Source organism: Stegostoma tigrinum, chromosome 30, assembly GCF_030684315.1.
Source record: "Stegostoma tigrinum isolate sSteTig4 chromosome 30, sSteTig4.hap1, whole genome shotgun sequence".
NCBI classification, from domain to species: Eukaryota; Metazoa; Chordata; class Chondrichthyes; order Orectolobiformes; family Stegostomatidae; genus Stegostoma; species Stegostoma tigrinum.
This window is the reverse complement of record NC_081383.1, coordinates 11,235,276-11,260,175: the sequence shown is the minus strand read 5'-3', so window position 1 is coordinate 11,260,175 and position 24,900 is coordinate 11,235,276. Positions and strand designations below refer to the sequence as shown.

Sequence of the window (24,900 nt, the reverse complement as noted above, 5' to 3'; positions counted from 1 at the left end):
TTTTCCTTCCAGCTGGAAGAAGACATCTAAGGTGCTTTAGTGAATTTTTGCACCGCATCTTGTGGATAATGAGCACTGGTGCTGGAGGGAGTGATGTTTGTGGATATGGTGCCAATCAAGAAGGCTGCTTTATCCTGGATGGTATTCCGCTTCTTGAGCATTGTTGGAACTGCGCTCTCCAGGCAAGTGGGGAGTATTCCCTCACACTCCTGACTTGTGCCCTGGATAGACTTTAGAGAGTCAGGAGATAAGTTACTCATTGAGAGTTTCTCACCTTTCTCCTGCTCTTGCAGCTACTGAATATAAATGATCAGTCCAGTTTGGTTTCTTATCAATCATAACACCCAGGGTGTTGAAAGTGGGGAGTTCAGGGATGGTAGCACTGTTGAATGTCAAAGGGTAATGGTTAGATTATCTCTCAATGGAGATGGTCATTGCCTGGCATTGGTGTGGTGTAAATGTAACACTGCCCTTCTATCAAAGGAGAGTTGAATGTATTCTGGTCAGTGCTTCTGTAATTTCCACCTTGTTTCTCATAATATCATTGAATGCATCTTATCCACTCCTGATGGCTTGTCAACTTTAAGTATAAGTCAACCCATCTAAATGACCTCTTTATTAATTTTTAGCCCATTTGACATTTCAACTATTTCCTCTTTCAATGTGATTTGGACAGCATCTTCTTTCTTACAAAGGACAGTTGCAAAGTTCTTATTTAGTGGGGCCTTCATGCAATAATGCCCTTTCTCATCCCTATTTGTTCCCTTTTAACACCCTTTCGATTCCTTTCTATGTTAGTTTCCAGTACCTTCTCTTTGCTATTCTTTCTTTGCTTTCCTTGCTTCTTTTCATTTTCCCTCCGAACACTCTATAGTCAGTCTGATCCTCAATTATGCTACTCACCTGATATTTTTGCAGCTTGTATTTGTTCTATCTCTTCCTCTACCAACTTTGCCAATCAGGCAGATCCTGTTTTGTTTGTCTTACCTATTCCCCTCAAGGCAACGTAGCTCGGCAGTGTCTGAATTATCTCCTCTTTGAAGGAATTTCATTGTCCTGGTACAGTTTTGCCTTCCAATCTTTGATTCCAATTTACCTTGTCTCAACTCCATTTAAGTGGGCCTTCCCAAATTATGTTTGTTTTTTTACCTGGATTGCCCTTTTCTATTGCTAATTTAAACCTAATGATAGCACGAGTATAACCTCTAAAGGTTCCCTATTGTCACTTTATCTGCAAGTATGATGTGCAACCCTGACACACCCCTGAATTGCTTTGTCTACTGATTATGTACCTGAGTCCTTCCCAACTCTACCGATATTACAATTCTTTTAGCCTTAGCCTCAGTAGATTTGCTGCTATATGATAGAGGCCTATTATTGTAATATTAATATCTTTACTTGGAGTTTAATTTTGATAAATCTGAGTTACTCCATTTTGGAAAGGCAAATCAAGGCAAGACTTATACACTTAATGGTAAGGTCCTGGGGAGTATTGCTGATCAAAGAGACCTTGGAGTGCAGGTTCATAGTTCCTTGAAAGTGGAGTCCCAGGTAGACAGGATAGTGAAGAAGGTGTTTAGTATGCTTGCCTTTATTGGTCAGTGCATTGAGTATAGGAGTTGGGAGGTCATGTTGCGCCTGTACAGGATGTTGGTTCGGCCACTTTTGGAATACTGCACTCAGTTCTGGTCTCCCTGCTATAGGAAGGATGTCGCGAAATTTGAAAGGGTTCAGAAAAGATTTGCAAGGATGTTGCCAGAGTTGGAGGTTTTGAGCTATAGGGAGAGGTTGAATAGGCTGGGGCTGTTTTTCCTGGAGCTTCAGAGGCTGAGGGATGATCTTATAGCAGTTTATAAAATCATGAGGGGCATGGATAGGGCGAATAGCCAAGGTCTTTTCCCCAAGGAGGGTGAGTCCAAAATTTGAGGGCATAGTTTTAAGGTGAGAGGGGAAGGTTTTCAAAGGGATCTTTTTCACACAGAAGGTGGTGTGTGTATGGAGTGAGCTGCCAGAGGAAGTGGTGGGCATCTGGATGAGTACACAAATAGGAGGGGTTTAGAGGGATATGGGCCAAATGTCGGCAAATGGGAAAAGATTAATTTAGAATATCTGGTCAGCATGGGCTGAAAGTTCTGTTTCCATGCTGTACAGCTCTATGATTCTATGTAATCTATCAGAATGCTCTATAATCAGCAATTCCAGACTCGTATTCAATTAATGAAAACTCGAGCCTCTATTGTTTTACTAAACTTTGGGTGATAGAAGTGCTGTAAACTAGGACTTGAAGGTGCTATCTTTGTGATTCGAATGGAAATGAAAATAAGCAGAGCCCACTGTATGGAACTCAGCAGTACGCTTTTTCCTTTCATTTCTTATGACATTCAGTTATATGTTTCTAGTATCGATGGGCATATTAAAGATATTGGTTGCGAAGATGATGATGGAAAGTAAGCAATTTGAAATTGTAACAAAGAGTTTCTTTGCTCAGTGGGTTGATGGCATATGGAATGTTTAGAGCAGGGTGCCATTGCAGCAGCAAGCAATGTCCCTTTTAAAAAGCAGTTGGATAAATGAAGTGTCTTGCTTTGCAACATCGCTAGATGTCTCTGGAGATCTTGGTACAAACTCTTACAAAATTTAATTATTACATTTCTTCTCTGTTTCATTGTATATTTAAAAGTTATATTATCTCAAACAAATCCATTTCAAATGGATTGTAATTGTTTTACATTGTAAGAGGACATGTGCATGTCGAAATGTAGGGGCCTTGCAACTTGGTGTTTTCTATATCTCATTCCTTGAATTCATGAGATATGGGCATTCCTGTCAAAGCCAAAATTCATCGCCCGTCCCTAACTGTCCTTAGGAAATTGGTTACGAGCAATGTTCTTGAACTGCTGAAGGCAATGGCCAGTGGTATTACTGCTGGACTGTTAATCCAGCGACCTGGATAATATTTTGGGGGCCAGGATTAAAATCCCACCATGGCAGATGGTGGAATGTGAATTCAATAAAATATCCAAAACAGTGAGACAATATAATCAGGTATGTACTACAGCTCTGTTTAATTCTAGACTTTATTTTCCACTGAACAAAATAAAATTTATATGGCCTTTTCAATGCAGAGAGCTCCTTTGATATCATCAACAAGGATGCACCATCATGACACCAAAAATCAAACACACCGTCTTCTAAAAAGGCATTGCAGGAAACATTTGATTAGATGTTCATCAAAGCTAAGCTGAATTCACTCAGAGATAGCAAAAACTGCAGATACTGGAGTCAGAGATAACAGTGTAGAGCTGGAGGAACACAGCAGGGCCAGGCAGCATCAGAGGAGCAAGAAAGTTAATGTTTCAGGTTGGGATCCTTCTTCAGAAATGAGGGAGGGGGGAAGGGAGCTTGGGAATATATAGAGACAGGAAGGGTAGGGTTGGAGAAGATAGTTGGGATGGTGATAAGTGAATGCAAGTAGGGATTGGCGGGGATTATTCAGGGAGGTGGGAGGAGCGGATAGGTGGGAGAGAAGATGGACACGTCAAGGAGGCGGGGATGAGAGGGGCTAAGGAAGATAGGTGGGATGGTGATAGGTGAGTGCAGGCAGGCAGTGGTGGGAATTGGTCAGTGAGGTGGGAGGATTGGATAGGTGGGAGAGAAGATGAACAGGTTGTTTCAGGTCAAGGAGCTGGGGATAAGAGGAAGGATTGGACATGGGATGAAATTTGGGGTGGGGAGATTTTCAAACTAGTAAAATCCATGTTTAGGCCTTTGGGAACAGTTCAATGTTTATTGACCTGGGGCTGGGTAGTGGTTTGGAGTTGGTTAATGCTGTTACCATGTTAATACGAGTCTTTCTGTGATCATCAGTGAAGTGACTGTCAGGCAGCATATGTAGAAAATAGCTCTAATATTAATAATTTATGAACTGCCAGGTTGTGTTAGTGAAACATTTCATAAGCCTTTTTGAAAGGTTATCAGTGATGAGGAACTACACTATTTCTTGTGTGGGATATAAAATTTAACAAGATCCAAACATTTTTGGTGTCTGATGGGATAAGTGCATTTAATGGGAAGGTAGTCCTTGGAAGTACATCTGATATATTGCGTCAGTTCTAACCACTGAATACTTAAGTAAAGATATAATTGATTTGGAAGCAGTTTCAGAGAATGAAGGTCTTATACTGTAGGGAATGGTTAGACAGTTTGGGCCCGTATCCATTTGAGTTTAAAATGAGAGGTGACATCGTTGAAGATATGATTTTGAGAAGACCTGACAGGTTGGATTCTGAGAGAATGTTTTTTCTTATTAGAGGAACTAAGACTAGGGGACATAGTTCATTTGTCTCTCCCCCAAACCAGTGGAGGAAGCTCCATTGAATATTTTTCAGGCTCTTATGGGAGCCAAAAGATATCGGACATAGGCAGGAAAGTGGTGTTGAGTCCACAACCAAATCAGCTATGGTCTCAGATGGTAGGGCAGTCTTGAGGGGCCAAATGGCTTACTCCTGTTCCTAATTCATATGTTTATAAGCATTCCAATTCATAAATTAGGTGTCTAAATAGGTGTATGAACATGGGAAGCTGAGGACAAAGATGCTCAGACCATTAAAAGTAGCAACATGGTTTAATAAGGCCATTTTTTTAAAAATGAAAAATTGGGATTCATTCCTGGCTATCTTAAATTTGTACAGAACATTAGTTAGACTACATTTAGAACACTGTGAAGAGTCTTGTCTTCATATTATAAAAAATGATATAGAGGCACTGATGAAGGTGAAAACAATTATGAGCTGAAATTATATCATAACCAGGAAGTTATCTCTATCAGAAGGATTGATCTGTTCTGAGGAAGGGTCACCGGACCCAAAACGTTAATTCTGATTTTCTCTTCACAGATGCTGCCAGACCTGCTGAGCTTTTCCAACGACTTCTGTTTTTGTTCCTGAGAAAGATTGATCAGCCTGACTGTTTTTTCTCAATAGAAGTGGACACGAGGGGCAATCTGATGCAGCGCTTCAAGATTGAGAGAGTATAATAGTGTAAAAATAGAGAAGGTAGTTCCACTGATAGGTGATGTTAGAGCTAAGTGCTGTATGTATAGTCAATAATAATTCCAATATGGAATTCAGGAGAAACATCTTTATCCAGACAGTGGCTAGAATGTGGAGCTCACTACAACTGGGAGTAGGGGCTGATGTAAGAGATTTGGTCCCTTGAGCCTGTCTCCTATTCAACTAAATCCTAGATGATCTGATGCTTGCACACTCCTGCCCACCCCCAATAATCATTCACCTTCTGTCTTATCTATCTCTGCCTTAATAATAGTCAAGGGCTCTGCTTCCACTACCCCTGGACGATGAGAGTTCCAAAAACGCATGATTCTCAGTGAGAACATTTTTCTTCACATTTCTGTCTTAAATGGGCTAACATATTTTTAAACAGCGACATGTAGCCCTTGGCTTTCATATCCTCTCCATAGGTACCCTGCCAAGATCCTTCAAGATATTACATGTTTCAACCATGTCACCTCTTACTCTTCTAATATCCAGTGGAAACAAGCCTAGCCTATCTAACTTCCCCTCATAAACTAGCTGGCCATTCCAGGTGATAGTCTAGTAAAGCTTGTCTGAAATGCTTGCAATAAGTTTACATCTTCCCTTAAATAAAACAACCAGTAGTGTATACGGCACTCGAGATGTGGTCTTGACAATACCCTGCATAACTGAAATATAACATCCTTGTTGTATTTAATTACCTTCACAAATGATAGTATTCACTTTCCTAATTACTTGTGCTCATGCATACTAACCTTTTATGATCCATGCACTAGGAGTCCCAATCCTTCTGCTTTCAGAGTTCCTCAGTCTCTCACATTTAGCTATATGTTTCTTATTTCATTCTCCAATCCAAAATGTACAATTTCACATTTTCCCACATTTCCCCCACTTGCCAGATCTTTGCACATTCACTTAACTATCAAAATTCTCTTATGGTCCCCTAATGTGCTTTTCACTACATACTTTCCCAGCTATTGCTTGTATCTTCAGCAAATTTAGCAATTATACCTTCAATCCCTTCATTCAAGTCATTGAACAAAAATTTGAGGTCCCAGCAACAACCCCTATGGTAGACCATTTATACATCTTACCAAACATAACATTGTCCATTTATATCTATTATCTGTTTCTGGATGTGAGTATGCTCACTGAGCTGGAAGGTTAGTTTTCAGACGTTTCGTCACCATTCTAGGTGACATCATCAGTGAGCCTCCAACGAAGCGCTGGTGTTACGTCCCGCTTTCTATTTCTCTGGTTAGGTTTCCTTGGGTTGGTGATGTCATTTCCTGCGTTGGTGATGTCATTTCCTGTTCTTTTTCTCAGGAGATGGTAGATTGGCTCCAAATCAATGTGTTTTGATTTGATGATGATGTTAACTAGAATGGTGACGAAACATCTGAAAACCAACCTTCCAGCTCAGCGAGCAAACTCACATCCAGAACCTCAACCTGAGCTACAAATCTTCCCAAAATTATCTGTTTCTTGTTAACTCACTAGCACAGATGCTGGTAAGAGGAAGCTAGACAAAACCTGATAGAAGAACATAACTGAAAGATATGTTAAAAACATCAGATGAGGTGGGGTTAAAGGACTCGAGAAGATTTGTAGCTCGGGTCGTGGCTTGTGCGATTATCGATGTGTTGTCCCAGTCGAATTGTGTCCCTCACTGTCTATGTGTAATGAGACAAGTAAGAATTGGTCATGTCGCTTGGTGGCTAGTTGGTGTTCGTGTATCTGTACAGTCAATTTTCTTCCAGTCTGGCCTATGTAATGTTTCTCACAGTCCTTGCATGAAATTTTGTATATTAGCCCAGTTTTGTTTTTTATGGGTATGGGATCTTTCACATTTGACAGTAGCTGTCAGAGGGTAGTTGTCAGTTTGTGGGCTACTCTGATACCTGGGGGTCTGAGTAATCTTGTGGTCATCTCCAAAATGTCCATGATGTGTGTTAGGGTGGTTAGTGATTCTGGTCGTGTTGGGTCTACCTGTTATGATCTTTTTCGGAGGTAATGGGATTAATGGATGTTTACAGAGCATAAAGGTCAGTATGGACCACTTGGGTTGTTTTTCTTTGTTTATTCATGGGATGTTGACATCGCTGGCTGGCCAGCATTTATTGCCTGTCTCTGGTTGCCCTTGAGAAGGTGGTGGTCAGCTGCCTCCTTGAATCACTGTTGTCTATCTGCTGTAGGTTGACCTACAATACCCTTAGGGTGGGAATTCCAGGATTTTGATCTAGCCACAGTGAAGGACCAGCGATATTTTTCCAAGTCAGGATGGTGAGTGGCTCGGAGGGGAATTTGCAGATCGTGATGTGCGCATTCATTCCCTTGACCACCTAGACGGAATGGTTATGGAGTTTGAAGGAACCTTGTGTATTTTCTACAGTACATCTGTAGATAGTACACATTGCTGCTCCTGTGTGTCAATGGAGGAGCGAATTGATCCTTATGGATGTGGTGCCAATCTGGGTGTGGTGCCTCCAAGGTCTGTTTCTGTGCTGTCTCTGTAACGTCATAAGGCTAGCTCTAATTAAGGGCATACCAATGCCAAATCATTGAATCATAGGAATACAGACATAGAATCCATATTAACAAGGTTCATGCAGATCAGATCACAGAGTAGTTTCTGGGTGAAGGAAATAATATTGATTGCTATATTATGCAGAACTTACAATGCAGAAAAAGGCCAATCAGCTAAAAAGTCCATTACAGTCAACATAAGCTTCTTATTAGCTTACTTCAGCTAACGCTATTAGAAGGTGCTTTATTTTTTTCTTCCTCATATATTTATCTAGCTGCAGTCAGGCAGCCATAGACCATGTCCTATGCCCAGTCCGCCATCTGTGCCACACTGCCCAATGCCCTACAAAACCAGCGGGCCTATGCCCAAACCTTCTAGAGGCAAGTCCTTAACAGCTACGCCCTTTGAAGGTAAGTAACTTTGTGAAAGTAACCAATATCAGTGTGAACAGCAAATGGGAAGGAGAGCGCAACAGTAAACACTGTAAATTCTCTTTCACCCATGTTCAGTTACTGATTCAATAAAATCCCAACGAGGACCACAGCATGTTTACACTTTTATTTTAAAAAAGTTCAACAAACAGGAGAAGGGGCCTGCATTACATGCCCCCACCTGGAGTGTTTTCAGCAGGGGTTGTATGCTAATTAGGGTAAGTGTCCAACTAGGCCTCCTGAGCTCATCCCCATAATAAGAATACTAGGCAGCCCTCCCACCCAGTATAACTAAATGGTAAAGGGTCAACTGAACCTGGCAAAAGTTCAATTAACCCCAATTTTAATCTGGCCATGCCTTAGCATCAGTAATGACATGATTGATATGGACAAAGGGGTGCTATCTGTGGAGGTTGCCATTGCCAACTAGGGACAGCCCACCCTTCCCAGGCAACAGTACCACTCCTGCCTTATATGTACTTTAAAACCCATTCTCTCTGCCTCCGCTGGCCTCAGCCCATAACTGGCAAAACTCTTCCTGCGTACCACCCCTGATATAACTAGGCCAACGGTTCAGTCAGGCCTTCTCTTTGGGCCTGCCTGCAATCCCATCAGTGCCCACTATTGAGTTTTTGCACTGCCAGGGCTGTTGAAGATTGTGGCCAATGTGAGCAAACAGCAGCTTAGGGTGAAGCTCCCTGCCGCTGAGGGTACAGGACATTGGTGGGGCCTCTTCTGTGATACTGTGTCCAGTTCTGGTCACCCAGTTACAGGAAGGATACTATCAAGCTGGAGAGGGTTCAGAAGAGATTTAACAGGATGTTGCCGGGCGTGGAAAGTTTGAGTTAGTAAGAAAGGCTGGATAGGCTGGAACGTTTGTCGCTAGAGCGTAGGAGGTTGAGAGGTGGCATGGTAGAAGTTTACAAAATATCGAGAGGAATAGATAGAGCTGGTAGTAGTTGTCTTTTCCCTAAGATGGGGGATTTCAGGAGTAGGGGTCACATTTTTAAGATGAGAGGAGAGAGATTTAAAAAACAGCATGAGGGAAATTATTTAGACAGAAGATGGCTCACATGTGAAATGAACTTCCTGATGAAGTGGTGGATGTAGGTACAATTACAACGTTTAGAAGAAGTTTGAATAGGAAAGGTTTGGAGGCATATGGAGCAGGCAGGTCAGACTAGTTTAGTTTGGCATGATGTTCGGCGCAGACTGGTTGGACCCAAGGGACTGTTTCCATGCTGTATGACTCTATGAGTGCTGTCCTACTCTGCATGGATTTAGCCAACTTATGGCTCTGGGGTGGGTTTAGAACATAGAACATAGAACAATACAGTGCAGAACAGGCCCTTCGGCCCTTGATGTTGCGCTGAACTGTGAACTAATCTAAGCCCCTCCCCCTACACTATCCCATCATTATCCATATGCTTATCCAAGAACTGTTTAAATGCCCCTAATGTGGCTGAGTTAACTACACTGGCAGGCAGGGCATTCCCCACCCTTAACACTTGTTTGTTGTGTGTCTGTTGGCTCTCTGCCAAATTTTTGATTTTTGCCCTAGATTTCTGAAGTTCCTTTTAGTTTCCCGAACACAATTCACTTTTTTTAAAAATTCATTTACGTGATCGCATTACTGGCTAGGTCAGCATTTATTGCCCATTCCAGAGGGCAGGTAACCTCATTGCCAAGGGTCTGAAGTCATATGTAGGCTAGACCATGTGAGGATGGCAGTTTTCATCCCTAAAGTACACTAATGAACCAGATGGATTTTTTAAAACAATTGACAACGGTTTCAACTTCATCATTAGATCCTTAATTGCATATTTTTTTAAAAAATTCAAATTCCAGGATTTGCCATTGGCAGGATTCAAACCCTGTCCTTAGAGCAATACCTTGTGATCTCCGGATTAACAGTCCAGCGACAATTCCACTAGGCCTCCCCACTTCATCCACTCTATGTGGTAGCAGTTTAACCACTCTCTGGGTCACGCAGAGTCTGGGAAGCTACCTCATCTGGACCCACGGACTATGTGTTTGGTCTGTGGCTCAGAATACAGTCAGCATCAATCTGAGGTTTCTATTTTACACTGCAGTGCCAGGTTAGAGAAAGTCCCACATGTCATTCCGTGATGGCTCTCCAACAGGGGCCATTGAATTCATTGGCAATTTATAAAACCCACAAACGGGGGCCTTTGTTAACGCTGTGAAGTTCACACCTCCACTAACAGTGAGTAACTGTGCTCGCATTCAACTGCAGTTTTCAAGTATTAAAGTGTCTATGACCACTTATCAATGAATCTGGCATTGTCAATTGAAGAAGGGTCACCGAACTCAAAGCATTAACTCTGCTCCTCTCGCCCAAGATACCATCAGACCTGCTGAGTTTCTCTGGCAATTTTTGCTTTTGTTTTAGATTTCCAGCATCCGTAGTTCTTTGTAGTATCTTGTATCATTGTCAACCTGATTCTGGAGCTTCTAGCAATGAATGAATCATTGATGGATAGAATCTTCCATAAAGTCATCAAAGTACACTTGTGTATGGAGCTCACAAGCGGAAAGTTCTTTATTTTCAATTTCTGCATTTGTTCAGAAAGTTTTATTCCAGTTACATTAATCTCCACAATAAACAAATATTTGCCTTCTAGAAAATATACCTTGTTACATGTTAAACATTGTGTTTCTTTACTGGGCCTCTTAAAATGATACCACCTGAAGCCCCACAAATTTATACTTTCACTTCCCAATACAAAGAGGTAACACAGTATTTGAGACCAGAGTCAATCTCTTGAGATGTTTTTGAATAAATCCAATGTTAGCTCAATTCCAAATGTGTCCCTCAAAAATTGTACTTTATGTTTCCAATCAGTTGATCCCGGGTGGTGGGGTGATGCACAGTAAGCCGAGTGACTTATTTAACAATTACTTATATATTGTTTCCTGCTATTGTTGAAAATGCATTTTCTTTCCTCATTTTTTAAATCATTCTTTGAATGTGGGCAGTGCTGACAAGGCCACTTTGTACGCCACTTCAGGGCCATGGATAGAGCTGAACAAAGATGGCAGGCTTCCTCCAATAAAGGACATTATTGAAAACTATGGATTTTGAAGGGCAATCCAACAGCTCCATGGTCATTTTAACCACTACAGTGGGAAATGAATCTCCTCTTGTCTGAACTACTCATCTGGGAATGTGAATCCTAGCCCTACTGTGTGTTGATTGATCTGCTGTTACATGACCCAGGGAAGCATTTTGCTTGAAACCTGGAGACAGTTTCTCTACAATCCTATCGTATAACAGAGGGATACTTGAATTTAAATTTAAACCTATTTCAAGATAATGGGGGAGGATTGACAGAATATTTAGTGAACCACCCAAGACAACTGACAACTCGGTTTCTTAAATGGATTGGTGAAGCTGAGGTTGTTCTCTACAGGGAAGGTAAAGTTGAGGACAGATTGAATAGAAATGCTCAAATGCGTGAGGATTTGGACAGAGTAGATACAGGTATCCGTGACAGGAGGGTCAAGAAGAGAGGTCACTGTTTTAAAGTCATTGGTAAAAGATTAACAACAGGTGACATGAGGAATACTTCTTAATACAGTGGGTGATTAGGATCCAGAATGCACTGGCCAACAGAGTGATGGGGGCAGATCCAAGTATGACTTTCAAAAGGGCCTTGGACAATTATCTGAAGATGAACAATTTTCAGGATGACGAAGGTGAACAAGTAGGATTAGCTTTATAGCTCTGACAAAAGGCTGGCATAGAAACAATGAGCTAAGCAACTCACTTTTGTGCTATAACCATTCCACTATTTTACATTTCTATGATTTTGATTTTAGGCTTTGGAATTTTAATGCAACATGACTTAGCCAAAGATTCCTCCTTAGAAAAATTTAGGAAATGATAAAGAATATAGAAACAATGTGAACATATTGGGGAGAGTGCAGAAGCAAATTACAAGGATTATTTAGGATTGAAAATTTTCAGCTACGAAGATAGATTGAAGAAGAGAGGGCTGTTCTCCTTGGAAAGAAGAAGGCTGACAGGAGATTTGATAGAGATTTTCAAAATCATGAGGGGTCTGGGTAGAGTAGACAGGGAGAAGCTGATCTCACTTGTAAAGGGAACAAAAATAAGAAGGTCTAAGTTTAAAGAAATGTGCAAAAGAAGCAAGAGTGATGTGAGAAAAACAAGTTGCCATTCAGCGAGTAGTCAGGGTATGGTTTGCACTGCCTGGAAACATGGTAGAAGCAGGTGCAAGTGAGGCATTTATGGGGGCATTGGTTGATTATTTGAACAAAAGTACTATGCAAGGGCATGGGGGCAAAGCAGGATATTGGCACGAGGTATTGATGCTCGTTTGAAGAGAAAGGTCAGGCATGATGGGCTGCATGACTCCTTCTACACTATATCCAATTATTCTTTGAATGTGGGGCTGCTTCCCATGGTTTTTCAATGGCCTGATTAGCAAAAAGCACCACATAGAGGAGTGGTGAGCCACAGAGATCAGGAGGACCCTGGACACCTCCCGGTATCTGCAAGACTGGCTATCTTCAGCCAGCTTGTGCCAGGACCACCACAACTGGACACAATGAGCCACTGTGTGGAAAATCAGGCACGGTTCCTTCTCCCAATGGCTAATAAGAGATTTCTGTGGAGTTTGCACATTCTCCTCGTGTCTGCGTGGGTTTCCTCTGGGTGCTCTGGTTTCCTCCCACAGTCCAAAGATGTGCAGGCTAGGTGGATTGGCCATGCTAAATTGCCCATAGTGTTCAGGGGTGTGTGGGTTATAGGGGGATGGGCCTGGGTGGGATGCTTCAAGGGACAGTGTGGACTTGTTGGGCCAAAGGGCCTGTTTCCACACTGTAGGGAATCTAATAATCTAATTAGTGACTTGCGCAGTGTTAGGGTTTGCTGCGAACCTGCTTCACAACCACAGAGTTGGCCAGCCAAGCATGCAAGTTTGTCCATTTTATGTCAGCTCATCTGAGGCGTTTGATAAACTCCTAATGAATGGGGGTTACATTAAGTGCATTTCTCTAATCAGCCTTGAAAGTGCCATGCAATTGTGGAAAAATGAAAATGCTGATTTAAATTGGTCAACCAGTGATGCCTGTGGCTATTGAGAAAACCAGTGACTAACCATTCCATGAGTGTGGAGCCTGTCTGACAAGCTTCACACACAAATCCCCTTGTGAGGACTGAAGGAATGTAAACTTCATTTACTGTGTGGAGTCTGTGTCTACCTGGGATCATATTAAAATGGTTTGAGGTACAAGCGGGTTGAATCTTCGCTCCCCAGGACATGTTTCAAGATGAGAAGGCAAATAATCCGGCACAGGGATAAAGACCTGCTCAAAGCTGTCCATTTTAACAGAGACTGGACAAGGGGCAGAGGATCAATGCACTCACTTGAAGCAGGTTTCACAATGTAAACATAATGTTGTACACATATAATGAGGCTGCTTGCCTTCATTTTAACAGTTGACCTAGTTTTAACTCAGTGTGAGTGGTTTTCCCAGGCACTGGAAAATTCTGCAGGTAGATAGAGGTAGGAAGTGAAGACAGGACTTGTATTTTAGAGATCTCTTGTGGTGTTGTCCCTATCTGAGGGTGAAAAGGCCTGGCTTCAACTCCCACCTGCTCCAGCAGTAAACTTTTTTTTTAAAGTGAGGACTTGCATTTATAAAATGCCTAGCATGACTGACAGAGTTCTCTAAGCGCTTTATGGCCAATGAAGTATTTTTTGAAACGTAGTCACAGTTTTATTGTAGAAAATGCAGCAGCCAAATACAGCAGTCAAATTCCCAAATACAGCATCGTGATGAAAAATCCGATCTGTTCTTTACGATGTTGACAAGATAAAGGTGGGACAAGGCAACAGGGATTACTCCCCTGAACCTCTTTGGAAAAGTGTCATGGAATCTTTTACATTCAACCAGTAGGCAGACTGGGTCTCAGTTCATTACTGCTGCTCAAAGAAACTTTCCCTACACTGAATTGTCAGCTTTAAGGTTTGCATTCAGGTCTTGGAGGTCGATTTAAATCTGAAATCTTCTAATCTAGGGGCAAGAGTGCTGTCAACAGAGCCAAAGCTGACCTACAGGTGGTCTGTATCAGGTAAAGTGCTTTGAAAGCCGAGGTTATGGGCCAGGAGGGTTGCCTCCTAGTTCCATGAAATATTCACGCAACTCCTCCTGGCCAACCAGAACATATCTCTTCCCTTCTGCCTTGTCCTGTGGGTGTAGTATATTCACACACTGAAGGGGGAATGGTAGAACAGTGTTGGTGCAGTACTGAGTCATTGCAATCAGAAAAGGTGCCAAGTCCACATTCCAGTCTGTGATGAGGAGCCTGATCACAGCCAAGGCTCTAACAATTTGTCGCCACACTCCTGAGGTCATAAAAAGGGGAGAAAAATCATTAAGCCTGAAGTTTCTGCTGCTGATCAGTGGAGAGGAGATTGGGTGAGAAAGAGATAATGCTTATCAGTGATAAGCCCATGATTAAATACACTACAGATACTCATTCCCTCATCTCACAAGATTTGTGCGAAGGATCTAATGCCAATTGCCACTGGAATAGACAAAGAGAGAAGAGTGGTTGAGTGGGGAATTAAGGCAACCAGTTCTCCATATAGCGGCCTTCCAATCTCTGATCTCTGCTCTGGCAAGTTGCTACTTGCCTGGAAGGTGTTTCAATTTAATAGCAGGATGGTGGGCACACCCTTGTCAGCAGGTATAACAGGCACTGTGGAGAAAGGCCTGTAGCTTACCTGCCTCCCTGCTCTAGGAATATAGAGGAGGAGTAACAGAAATCAAGAAGCTTCAGTTATAAGAAAGGAAACAGAACAAAGGACAATTCTTTTTAAAGAAGGATTTTATAACTTATGAAATGGCATTTGAAATGGCATTTAAAACTAAGACATTTAAAATACCAGTTGAAATAAAGGCATTAAAATATGAACTGTTGGCAAAAAGGACTTTTTTTTAACAAAAGAGAATTTTTAAAATCTGGATTTGGATCAGATCTGCCTCAAATTTTTGCATTGTACTAGTTATGACTTGTTTGTTTTTCATTAGATATGAGAAAATGTACAGCCACATTAGAAAAATACATTGGTCCATCCTCTAAGATGGTGCTATCACATAAAATACCAGAAGCATGCTGTAGTTGCCAGGCTGTTTTACACAATAGATTAAGAATGAAAAGCCGGAAAGCAAAACAAGAACAGAATGTGAAAACTGTCTGAATTATGCAGCACAGCTATGGTCTGCATCATGAATTCAGTTGAATGGGAACAAATGGAAATTGATCTGGCACACTGACTGAGCCCACATGCAGGCCAAGTCTGTGTGTCTCTGCTGTCTGGCATCTTGGCAATTTTATTGTTGGAAAGAGGAGAGAAGAATGGAAGAGAGGTGGGAAGAGGAAAAAAAATGTCACGACTGCAAAATCCTTTCAACATTAACAACGAGGACACACGCTCGTCTTCATCCATCATGTCCTGAGCCCTTTGCATTTGACTAGATCTTAATGAAAAATAACATTATGCAAGACAAGGTTTCCTCAGGGTTATACTAATATTGTAGGGAGTTTCAAAGCAAAGGTTACTGATAATAACAATTGTTGACAGCAGTGGCATTTAGGAGGGAGATTGGCCAGGAATATAGAACCATGTATGGCTTCCAAGGAAAGGGATCTGGATCTGTTGATGTTTAACAAAGGAAATTGTAAAAATCAGAAAAGCAGACACTGACAAACAGAAAAGCTAACAGCGCTGGTAAAGCACTGCTCATTAGCATGCGACTAAAGCTTCATGTTTAGTACACCCTAGGGGGTTGTGCAATTTAAAATTCCTACCTGACTCCTTTCATGGGAGCACGGGATGGATTCCGACATCCCCTGTCCTAGTTTTCAGCACCATGTGACCCTGTTCCCGTTCCTCTGAGCTTCAGGTCGAACAACTCCCACTGCGCCTTAAAAATCCGTCTACTGGATCAACAGCATATTCCATCCAGACACTCACATTAACCTTCCAACATTAAGAAGAAACAACACACTGGGTCTTGTCAAGAATGAGAATAGCTGTGCCCTCCCTAGCCTCACAGGGAAGAAGTGAGGAACCAAAAAGACACACACAAAGGAGAGGCTGGGTACAAATCTTCACTGATTCCTTTTCACTCGCTCCAGTGCACAGTCCCTCAGCTTCCACACAATTCTGGCACAACCCTTAAGATGACAGCTGAAGAAGAGAGAGGGAGAAAGAGAGAGAGAGAGGGGGGAAGAGAGAAACCATCCACTGCCTGACTGCTACATCCCTGATGTCATCTCCAACACCCAATCACAAAGCAAGCAGTTAATCTTTTCATAACTATCCTTCTTTTCACCCTGGCAACACAGGGCAAAAAGCAAAGGCCTGCAAATTGCAATGACCTAAAAGGTATATTCTTCAATATTTTAATATTTGTTAGGCATGACTGCAATGTGAATGCAGCGGTTCCTTTCATACTCATGACGCTTTAATTCTTTAAAACGTATGTGTGCATTTCCCATCATGGAATTACACTTGGTACCAGCCTGCAATTCTGTTTTGTGAAATATTCAGTGTCTGAAACTTGCATTGAGGGGAACCAGTGCTATTTATTCCCTTGTGAGGAGGGGAGGGAATGCAAAATGTAGTTAGAGCATAATGTTAGATTTAGAAACAGCACTAAATATTTCCAGTCACTGGACATTTCATTGTCTTTCCTTGCAATTTGAAAGATGGATTTTTATTCATTACAATCTGAGAGAAATATTTCTTTGTTACTAATTTGTTTAGCGGCTTCCTAATGAAGGAGAATCAGAAGCAGACAGAAATTCCAACACTAGCGATAAATATTTTGAATTATTTAAATCTCTGTGTCTCCCTCTTTCTCCTTTGGTTTTGGGACAATGGTCCAGAGGGAGCGGTTACTCTCCATTGCAATAATAATGTAGGCACTCTTCAAATATTTGTTTTGTCAGTGAGTGGCAGCAGATTTTGCTACCACAAAAGGCATCACAGCCAGTTACACTGACTTCCCAGGACCTAAATGATTAATTTTCTCCCAAACCATAGGCAAAGTAGTCAACAGAACATAGGAACATTCGGCCACATGGGGCTAGGAATGTACATTAACATCTATCCGGCCAAATCCCAATGGCTCATGAAAGATCCCGTCCTTTAATCCAGGGACAAATCCAGGGATTTCTTTGAACGCAATCTGCAGGACAAAGGGTATGGACTACTTCAGATGGGTCTCTGCCCCTTCTACATTGGCCCAGGAATTTAGGGAAGAAGCTGAGCTGGGATTTCCCTCAATGTGTGCTCGGCCCTTAGTTGAGATGGGGCCCTATAAACTCAAGTTCTAGTTTAAAAATAATGGGGGGGGGGGTGGATCCCCATTTGAGAGATGAGGAAACTTTATTCTTCTCTCTCAAAGTTTTGTGAGTTATGGGGTCCCTTTCCTCAAAAGGCAGTGGATGCTAAGTCCTTGAATTTTTTTTAAGGCAGAGAGAGAAAAGAATCTTAATTACAGAAGGGACAAAAGATTGTCAAGAACATGCAGGAATGAAATCAGATCAGCCACAATCTTAATGAATGTGAAGCAGGCTCGAAGGGCTGAGTGGCCCACTCTTGTCCCTGGTTCTTATGTTCTTGACCTCCTATTCTCCTGGAGGACTGCTGGCATGTTAGAATCACAGCTTTGGGACACAAACTGAAGACCTGTGTTGCACCACTCCCCTTCCTCCCACCCTCCCCATCCTGAAATTTAGGTGCAAATGGGGCCTTAAGGTGCCAGAAGGATCTGGTCCCACAGGCCCAATAGACAACATTAGAGTTCAGCGAATCTCATTGTTCCACCAAGTGCAGCTCTGCCACAGAGAGGCAACAAATCAAACAATATTAACATTCAAAGGCCTGGAGGGCATTGTGGATTTACCCTACAACAAAAGGCAGTTCCAGAAGGAAGCTGACTGCCACCTCCTCAAGGGTTTCTAGGATGGGCAATAAACTCTGACCCATCAGTGATGCCCATATCCAATGAATGAATTAACAATAAAATAGGAACTCTAGTTGCTCTGCAAATCTTGTTTGACAATTCCCTGCAAGAAGGAAAGACTTACATTTGTACAGCACCATGCATGAGTTTTGGACAGTACAAGTAGTTTTGAAATTTGATGCCAGCTGCAGTGGAAATAGTGGGGCAGCCAATTTATCAAACCACTAGCTTCTACAAACCAGCTATGTGGTAATGACCAGATAATCTATTTTAATCTGTTTTTGGTTAAGGGATAAACAGTTGAGTTTAGAACCAGATGTGATCTCATTGAAGCATGCAATATTCTGAAGGGGCTTGATAGGGTGGATAGTGAGAGGTTGTCAGAGAATTTGAAATGTGGGTACACAGTCTGAGAATAAGGGTCCAATCATTTGGGACTGGGATGAGGAGAGACAACATCGCTCAAAATGCTGTGAACCTTCAGAATTCTCTACCTCCGAGAGTTGTGGATGCTTCATCATTGAATACATTTAAATTGGGATTTTGGGGTCTCAGTAGTGAAAGGGATATGGGGACAAAGTGGGAACCTGGAGTTGAAGCCCATGATTAGCTATGATTGCATTGATTGTTGGAGCTGGCTTGATGGGCCTACTGGCTTCTTGCACCTATTTTTGGTGTTCTTACCAAGATACCAGATAAAATAGCCCTTTTCATCTTCAAAATAGTACCATAGGAAATTTTACTTCTAGTTAAGAAAATATCTGATCTGAAAAGTAGCATCTCTGCTTTAGCAAGGTACTGGAACATCAGAGATAGCAAGAACTGCAGTTGTTGGAGTCAGAGACAACACAGTATGGAGGAACACAGCAGGCCAGGCAGCATCAGAGGAGCAGGAAAGTTGACGTTTCGGGACAGGACAAAGAAGGGTCCCGACCCGAAACATCAACCTTCCTGCTCCTCTGATGCTGCCTGTGTTTCTCCAGCTCCATACTGGAACATCAGATTAGGTTTTGTGCTCAAGTGTTTAAATTGGGATTTGAACTTGAAACCAGATGAATCAGAAGCATAAATGTTATTGCTGTACCATAGTGCCACACGTACTGACTCCAGCTAAGGTTATCCAACATAGCAGAGATCAGAGTGGAGTCTGCAATCGTTATGACCCACAGGATAGACATCAATCTACCAAACTTAAGCAGGCTGGTGAATTGTTCCAAAGGACCTGACAAATCATGGGTGATCAACAAATACAGCTGTATAAAGAGCTGGGAGATTTTGAAGGATAAAGTGGGTACAAACTGGTGAGTGGGCGTATAACCAGAAGTCGTAAATATTGATCAATTGGCAAAGTGCAAGAGCAGAAACAAGAAATAATTTCAAAGTTAGTTGTTCCGAACATGCAGAAAAGGCAATAGAATCGGATTCAAGTGAAAATTGCAATGACATTTGGCTATGCATTTAAAGAACAGGGGTGGCTCAGTGGTTAGCACTGTTGCCTCACAGTGCAAGGGACCTGGGTTCAATCCCAGCTTCAGGCAACTGTTCGTGTGGAGTTTGCACATTCTCCCCATGATTGTGCAGGTTTCCTCTAGGTGCTCCAATTTAGTCCCACAGTCCAAAGGTGTGCAGGTTAGGTGGACTGGCCATGCTAAATTACCCCATAGTGACCAGGGATGTGCAGACCCTGGGTGGATTAGCCACGGAAAATGCAGGCATGGGAATGGTGAGGTCAGGGCAGGATGCTCTTCAGAGGGCTGGTGTGAATTTGATGGGCTAAATGGCCTGCTTCCACACTATAGGGATTCTACAAATGCTGTTTTTGCAGGGTTACGTGGTGATTAGGCAGATTCTTCAAAGAGCTGGCACAGGTACAATGGGCCAAATGGCTCTGATCTACATTGTGAGATTTGATCAGAGGTTGGTTAGTGATAAAGAGTGATGTTAACAGCACAGTTTTAATTCCTGTACGAGCTGAGGTCACCATGAAAACATTGCCCTCTCAACCTTGCCCCTTGCCTGATGAGTGCTGATGTTCAGGTTAAACACAACAAATGTGATCTTTTCCTCAATGAGAGAGGGGACAATGGCAAATTTCATTTTGTGAGATCCTTCGATTCAAACCCAAAGAATAACCTACTTTGAATAGAGGACCACAATCAAACCAACTCATTCTAGATGAGGTAATAGTTCAAACAATTTTAGATTTGAGGCTCTCTCTGGCATTTTGGGATGACATTCAGCAATTTAGTTTGCTTCTCTGTTGAAACTGAAAAGCAATGTGCTGAGGTGACCCTTCCTCAGAAGCTTTTCCAGCAACTTCTGTTTTTGTTTCTGATTTACAGCATCTGCGGCTCTTTTGGTTTTTATTTGCTGAGTTGTAAATAACCGTTTCCAGAACAGACAACAGATTGCGTTAACTCTGGCTATACAAAGGCTGTGGCAGAACAATGGATCTAGGGACTGCTAACTCCTTAGTGTGGCTGAGACCCACATATCCGCTGACTCACAGCAAGAGTGACAAGAAAGGAACCACAATGGGGCCTTCACATGCTTACACAAACTGGTTGCTCATAGGGAACCTCAAACTTCACTGTCTCAGGGACTGTGAGACTAGCTGAGTCCTCATAAAGAGCCAGTAATGGGCTGAACTGGTATCCTTGTGTTTTGTTTGATGATACGGTAGTGCCACAGGATGGTCACTAGTGGCACTGGAATCATAGAATCCCTATAAAACAGAAAGAGGCCATTCAGCCTGCAGCAACCCTCTGAACAGCATCCCACCCACACTCAGACCCCTACTTTATCCCTGCATTTCTCATAGCTAACCTACCTAGCCTGCACACCATAGCGTGACTAACCCACCTTAACCTGCACATCTTTGGACTGTGAGAGTAAATTAGAGCACCGCAACACGAACACAGAGAGAAAGTGCAAACTCCACCCAGACAGTCACTAGAGAATGGAATCGAACCTGTGTCCCTAGGTCCCTAGCACTGTGACGGTGCAGTGCTAACCATTGAGCCACTGTGCTGCCACTAGGTCATGTCTGGATTGAAGTCCTCTACCTACACGCTCTTCTGCACTTTTCTCAGAGGCATATCCAACCCACGGCATTAAGATCTCCCTGACGGTTAGGATGAGGAGGGATGTCCTGAATTTGTACCAGAACCCCAAACTGCTGGCACCAGACCAATTGCCATGAGCCATCCAGCCAAATGAGGTAACCAATCCCCCACAAGCATCCAAGTTGTCATGGCGACATACACTTTTACATGCATGTTCTAGACTGGAATTCTGGACTGTGACAATGAGACATCGATTTCTTTCATCATCTGGTTGACCAGGAATCTCTTGTATTCCTCCTGCCCACCATCATTGTAATTATTTTGAAATTGACATGTTTGGATATATTATGACATATTTCCATGGCAGGTGGGGCTTGAACCCAGATTTTTTATTCCAGAGATATGGATATTAGCACTACACCATATGACTCTCCATCTCTGGCGTGCGCTGGGAGAATTTGCAAGTACACACTCAATCTGTTTGGCCACATTATGAATGCACCTTCCTTGGCCAACAGGTCGTGCAGTGGGACTTAAACCCAGGACTTCTGGCTCAGGGGTAGTGACATTACAAAGTGCACCAATTTGAAAAACAAAAGCTTGAAACGATCAGTCCAAAGGTTGTAGCAGCTGATATTTTTGTAGTTAAAGGGAAACAAACAGTGTTTACAGTTTGCCATTTAGTACCTGTTACAGGTCATCATTAACTCTTCACAGATTTCTGAGCTTCAGGAATGTTATTCGGTCTTTCAAGCCTGTTCCACCATTACTTGAGATTTTGGCTGGTCCGTATCCATTCTCCTGCTTTGGCTCCATATCATGTTAAATTTGTCACTACCAAAGAAACAATCTAGATCAGCCATGATCTCATTGAAAAGGTGGAACGGGCTCAAGGGGCAGAATGGCCTACACCTATTTCTATGTTTTCAAATTCCTATTAGGGATGGGAAGCAAATGCCAATTTCAAAAGCTTCCCCAAACTTCAAAGTCATCGCCAGAGGAGCATTCTACTCAGGCTAAGGTGTAACAGGAAGGGTCTGATTTATTTTTATGATTCATTGTGAAGCTGGTTCACTGATAAGGTCAGCATTTGCTGCACATCCCTAATTGCCTGAAAGAAAGTAGTGGTGAACCACTCTCTTGAATGTAACTTAACAGTTGGCTCAGTTGTTCCAGAGTCAATCACATTGCTGTATGTCAGCAGTCACACATAGGCCAATGTTCCTTCACTAAGTGACATGAAGGAAGCACATCGGTTTTGACAATAATCCAGTGGTCACACTGGTGTTATGAGGGTTTCTATTCTAGGTTTTATCTCTTTATTAAACAAAGTTGAATGTTCAAACTATCATGATGGAATTTGAGCTCACGTCACTTAGAGCATTAATCCATTGAAAAGCCACAATCCTATTGTAACCAGCTTGAAATAGCTATGCAGAGTGCAGCAATGGCATGTGAATTGATTCTGCTACATACAGTTAAAAATGAGAATTAAGATCTCTCCTTCTTACCAATAAAGGGAGGCAATGGCCTCGTGGTATTATTGCTGGGCTGTTAATCCAGAGGCCCAGGTAATGTCCCGGGGATCCAAGTTTGAATCCAGCAAAGATGGAATTTGAATTCAATAAAAATATCTAGAATTATGAGTCTAACGATGATCATGAATCCATTGCTGGTCATCAGGAATAAAAACCCATCTGGTTCACTAATGTCCTTTAGGGAAGGAAACTGCCATCCTTACCTGGTCTGGCCCACAGCAATATGGTTGACTCCTAACTGCCCTCTGGGCAATTACAGATGGATAATAAATGCTGACCTAGCCAGCGACACTTATCCTATGAAAGAACATTTTAAAAACTGCAGATATCTAACTGGCAGCAGTGATTTAGTGGCTGATTGAAATGAGCTTAACAATAAAGATGTAGCCATGACATGGAGGTGCTGGTGTTGGACTGGGGTGGACAAAGTCAGGGGCACATGACATCAACAAGTTTATTTGAAATCACAAGCTTTCAGAGTGCAGCCCCTTTATCAGGCTCACCTGATGAAGGAGCAGCGCTCCAAAAGATTGTGATTTCAAATAAACCTGTTACACCATAAACTAGCGTCGTGTGACTTCTGACTCAACACAGACGTAGTGAATTAAATGATATCTGCATGTACATTTAAAGCCAGTAACATTATTTCTTTGAAAGACTGAATTTTCCTGATTATCTTTTACCTGGTACTTTGTGCAGTTCTTTTTGTCAAAATAATCTTTATTATTAACACTAAAATCAGAAAATATTATTTATGTAGTGATGAAGTTAGATTTTAACAGCTGTATCAAGTAGCTTGTCAGCTCTAAAGATTCCTCAAGTTGTGATAGCACTTCTTTGAAAGCACAAATAAATCACTCTCATTCATAATTTCATGACTCAGAAATAATTTCTGTTTAATTTTTATCCCATCATTTTTTCACAATCTTCTCACATTTATTATTCCTACACCACTGCCAAACCAAAAGGATGGAATGAGATTCTGCTTGTATATCTCCGATTTTCTTAATCTCACCCACTATCAGTCATGCCTTTGGCTGCCTTGGCCCTATCCTCTAGAATTTCCTCCCTAAATCTTTCCATCTTTCCACCCTTGGTCATTGCGATAGAAAAGTTTCAATTCTGTCATCTCATTTACTACCTGGGACTTTTCATGGACAAAAATCATTCGAAAATGGGTCAAAAACACTCACATAGAATGATCCACACGTTGACCACATTTCATGAAGCCAACATGAACTAGACATGAACGAGGCAGCACAGTGGCTCAGTTCAGGGCAGCACGCTGGCCTAGCGGTTAGCACTGCTGCTTTGCTGCACCAGGTGCCTGGGTTCTATTCTCCCTTGGATAACTGTCTGTGTGGAGTTTGCACATTCTCCCCATATCTTTACGAGTTTCCACCCACAGTACAAAGATGTGCGTGTTAGGTGGATTGGTCATGCTAAATTACCCAAAGTGTTCAGGGATGTGTCTTTGGGGAATGAGCCTGGGTGGGATGTTCTGAATGTCAGTGTGGACATGTTGGGCCAAAGGGCACATTTCCACACTGTGGGGATTCTACGGAAAGATAAAAACTGGAAGAGCTGTGGATGTTGCAAGTCAGAGGAAAAAAAACAGAAATTGCTGGAAAAGCCCAGCAGGTCTGGGCAGTATCTGTAGAGAGAAATCAGAGTTAATGCTTCAGGACAAGTGACCCTTCCCCATTTCTGTTTTTGTTCATGAACTAGACAAGAGTCAGCCTGAGGTGAAATTAACAATTTTCCCCATGACAATGAAACCAGTCAAACCCTCCATGAAAAGAGTGAAAAGGTCCATGTCCATCATGGGCCTCCTGCAGTGCCACAATGATGCCACCCGGAGGTCACAGGAACAGCAACTCATATTCCGCTTGGGAACGCTGCAGCCCAATGGTATCAATGTGGACTTCACAAGCTTCAAAATCTCCCCTTCCCCCACTGCATCCCAAAACTAGCCGAGTTCTTCCCCTCTCCCCACTGCATCACACAACCAGCCCAGCCTGTCTGCTTCCCTAACCTGTTCCTCCTCTCACCTATCGCTTCCTCCTACCTCAAGCCGCACCTCCATTTCCTACCTACCACCTCATCTCGCCTCCTTGACCTGTCCATCTTCCCTGGACTGACCTATCCCCTCCCTACCTCCTCACCTATACTCTCCTCTCTACCTATCTTGTTTTCTCTCCATCTTCAGTCCGCCTCCCCCTCTCTCCCTATTTATTCCAGTTCCCTCTCCCC

The 24,900-nt window shown here is 42.4% G+C and overlaps 1 protein-coding gene across 5 annotated transcripts in view; it reads right to left on the bottom strand.

The window, feature by feature from the left end:
* The window catches only part of apc2 (APC regulator of WNT signaling pathway 2), a 206,655-nt gene that overhangs the window by 50,932 nt on the left and 130,823 nt on the right, over positions 1-24,900 (bottom strand). For 2 of the 5 annotated variants that reach the window (XM_048560211.2, XM_048560212.2), the window contains exon 1: positions 15,880-16,342. The exons of the other annotated variants lie outside the window; for them this stretch is intronic. In XM_048560211.2, coding sequence (XP_048416168.2) covers positions 15,880-15,918 — 39 coding nt within the window. In that variant the 5' untranslated portion in view covers positions 15,919-16,342. Of the gene's footprint in view, positions 1-15,879; positions 16,343-24,900 lie in introns of those variants that run through there. 5 annotated transcript variants of the gene reach the window in all.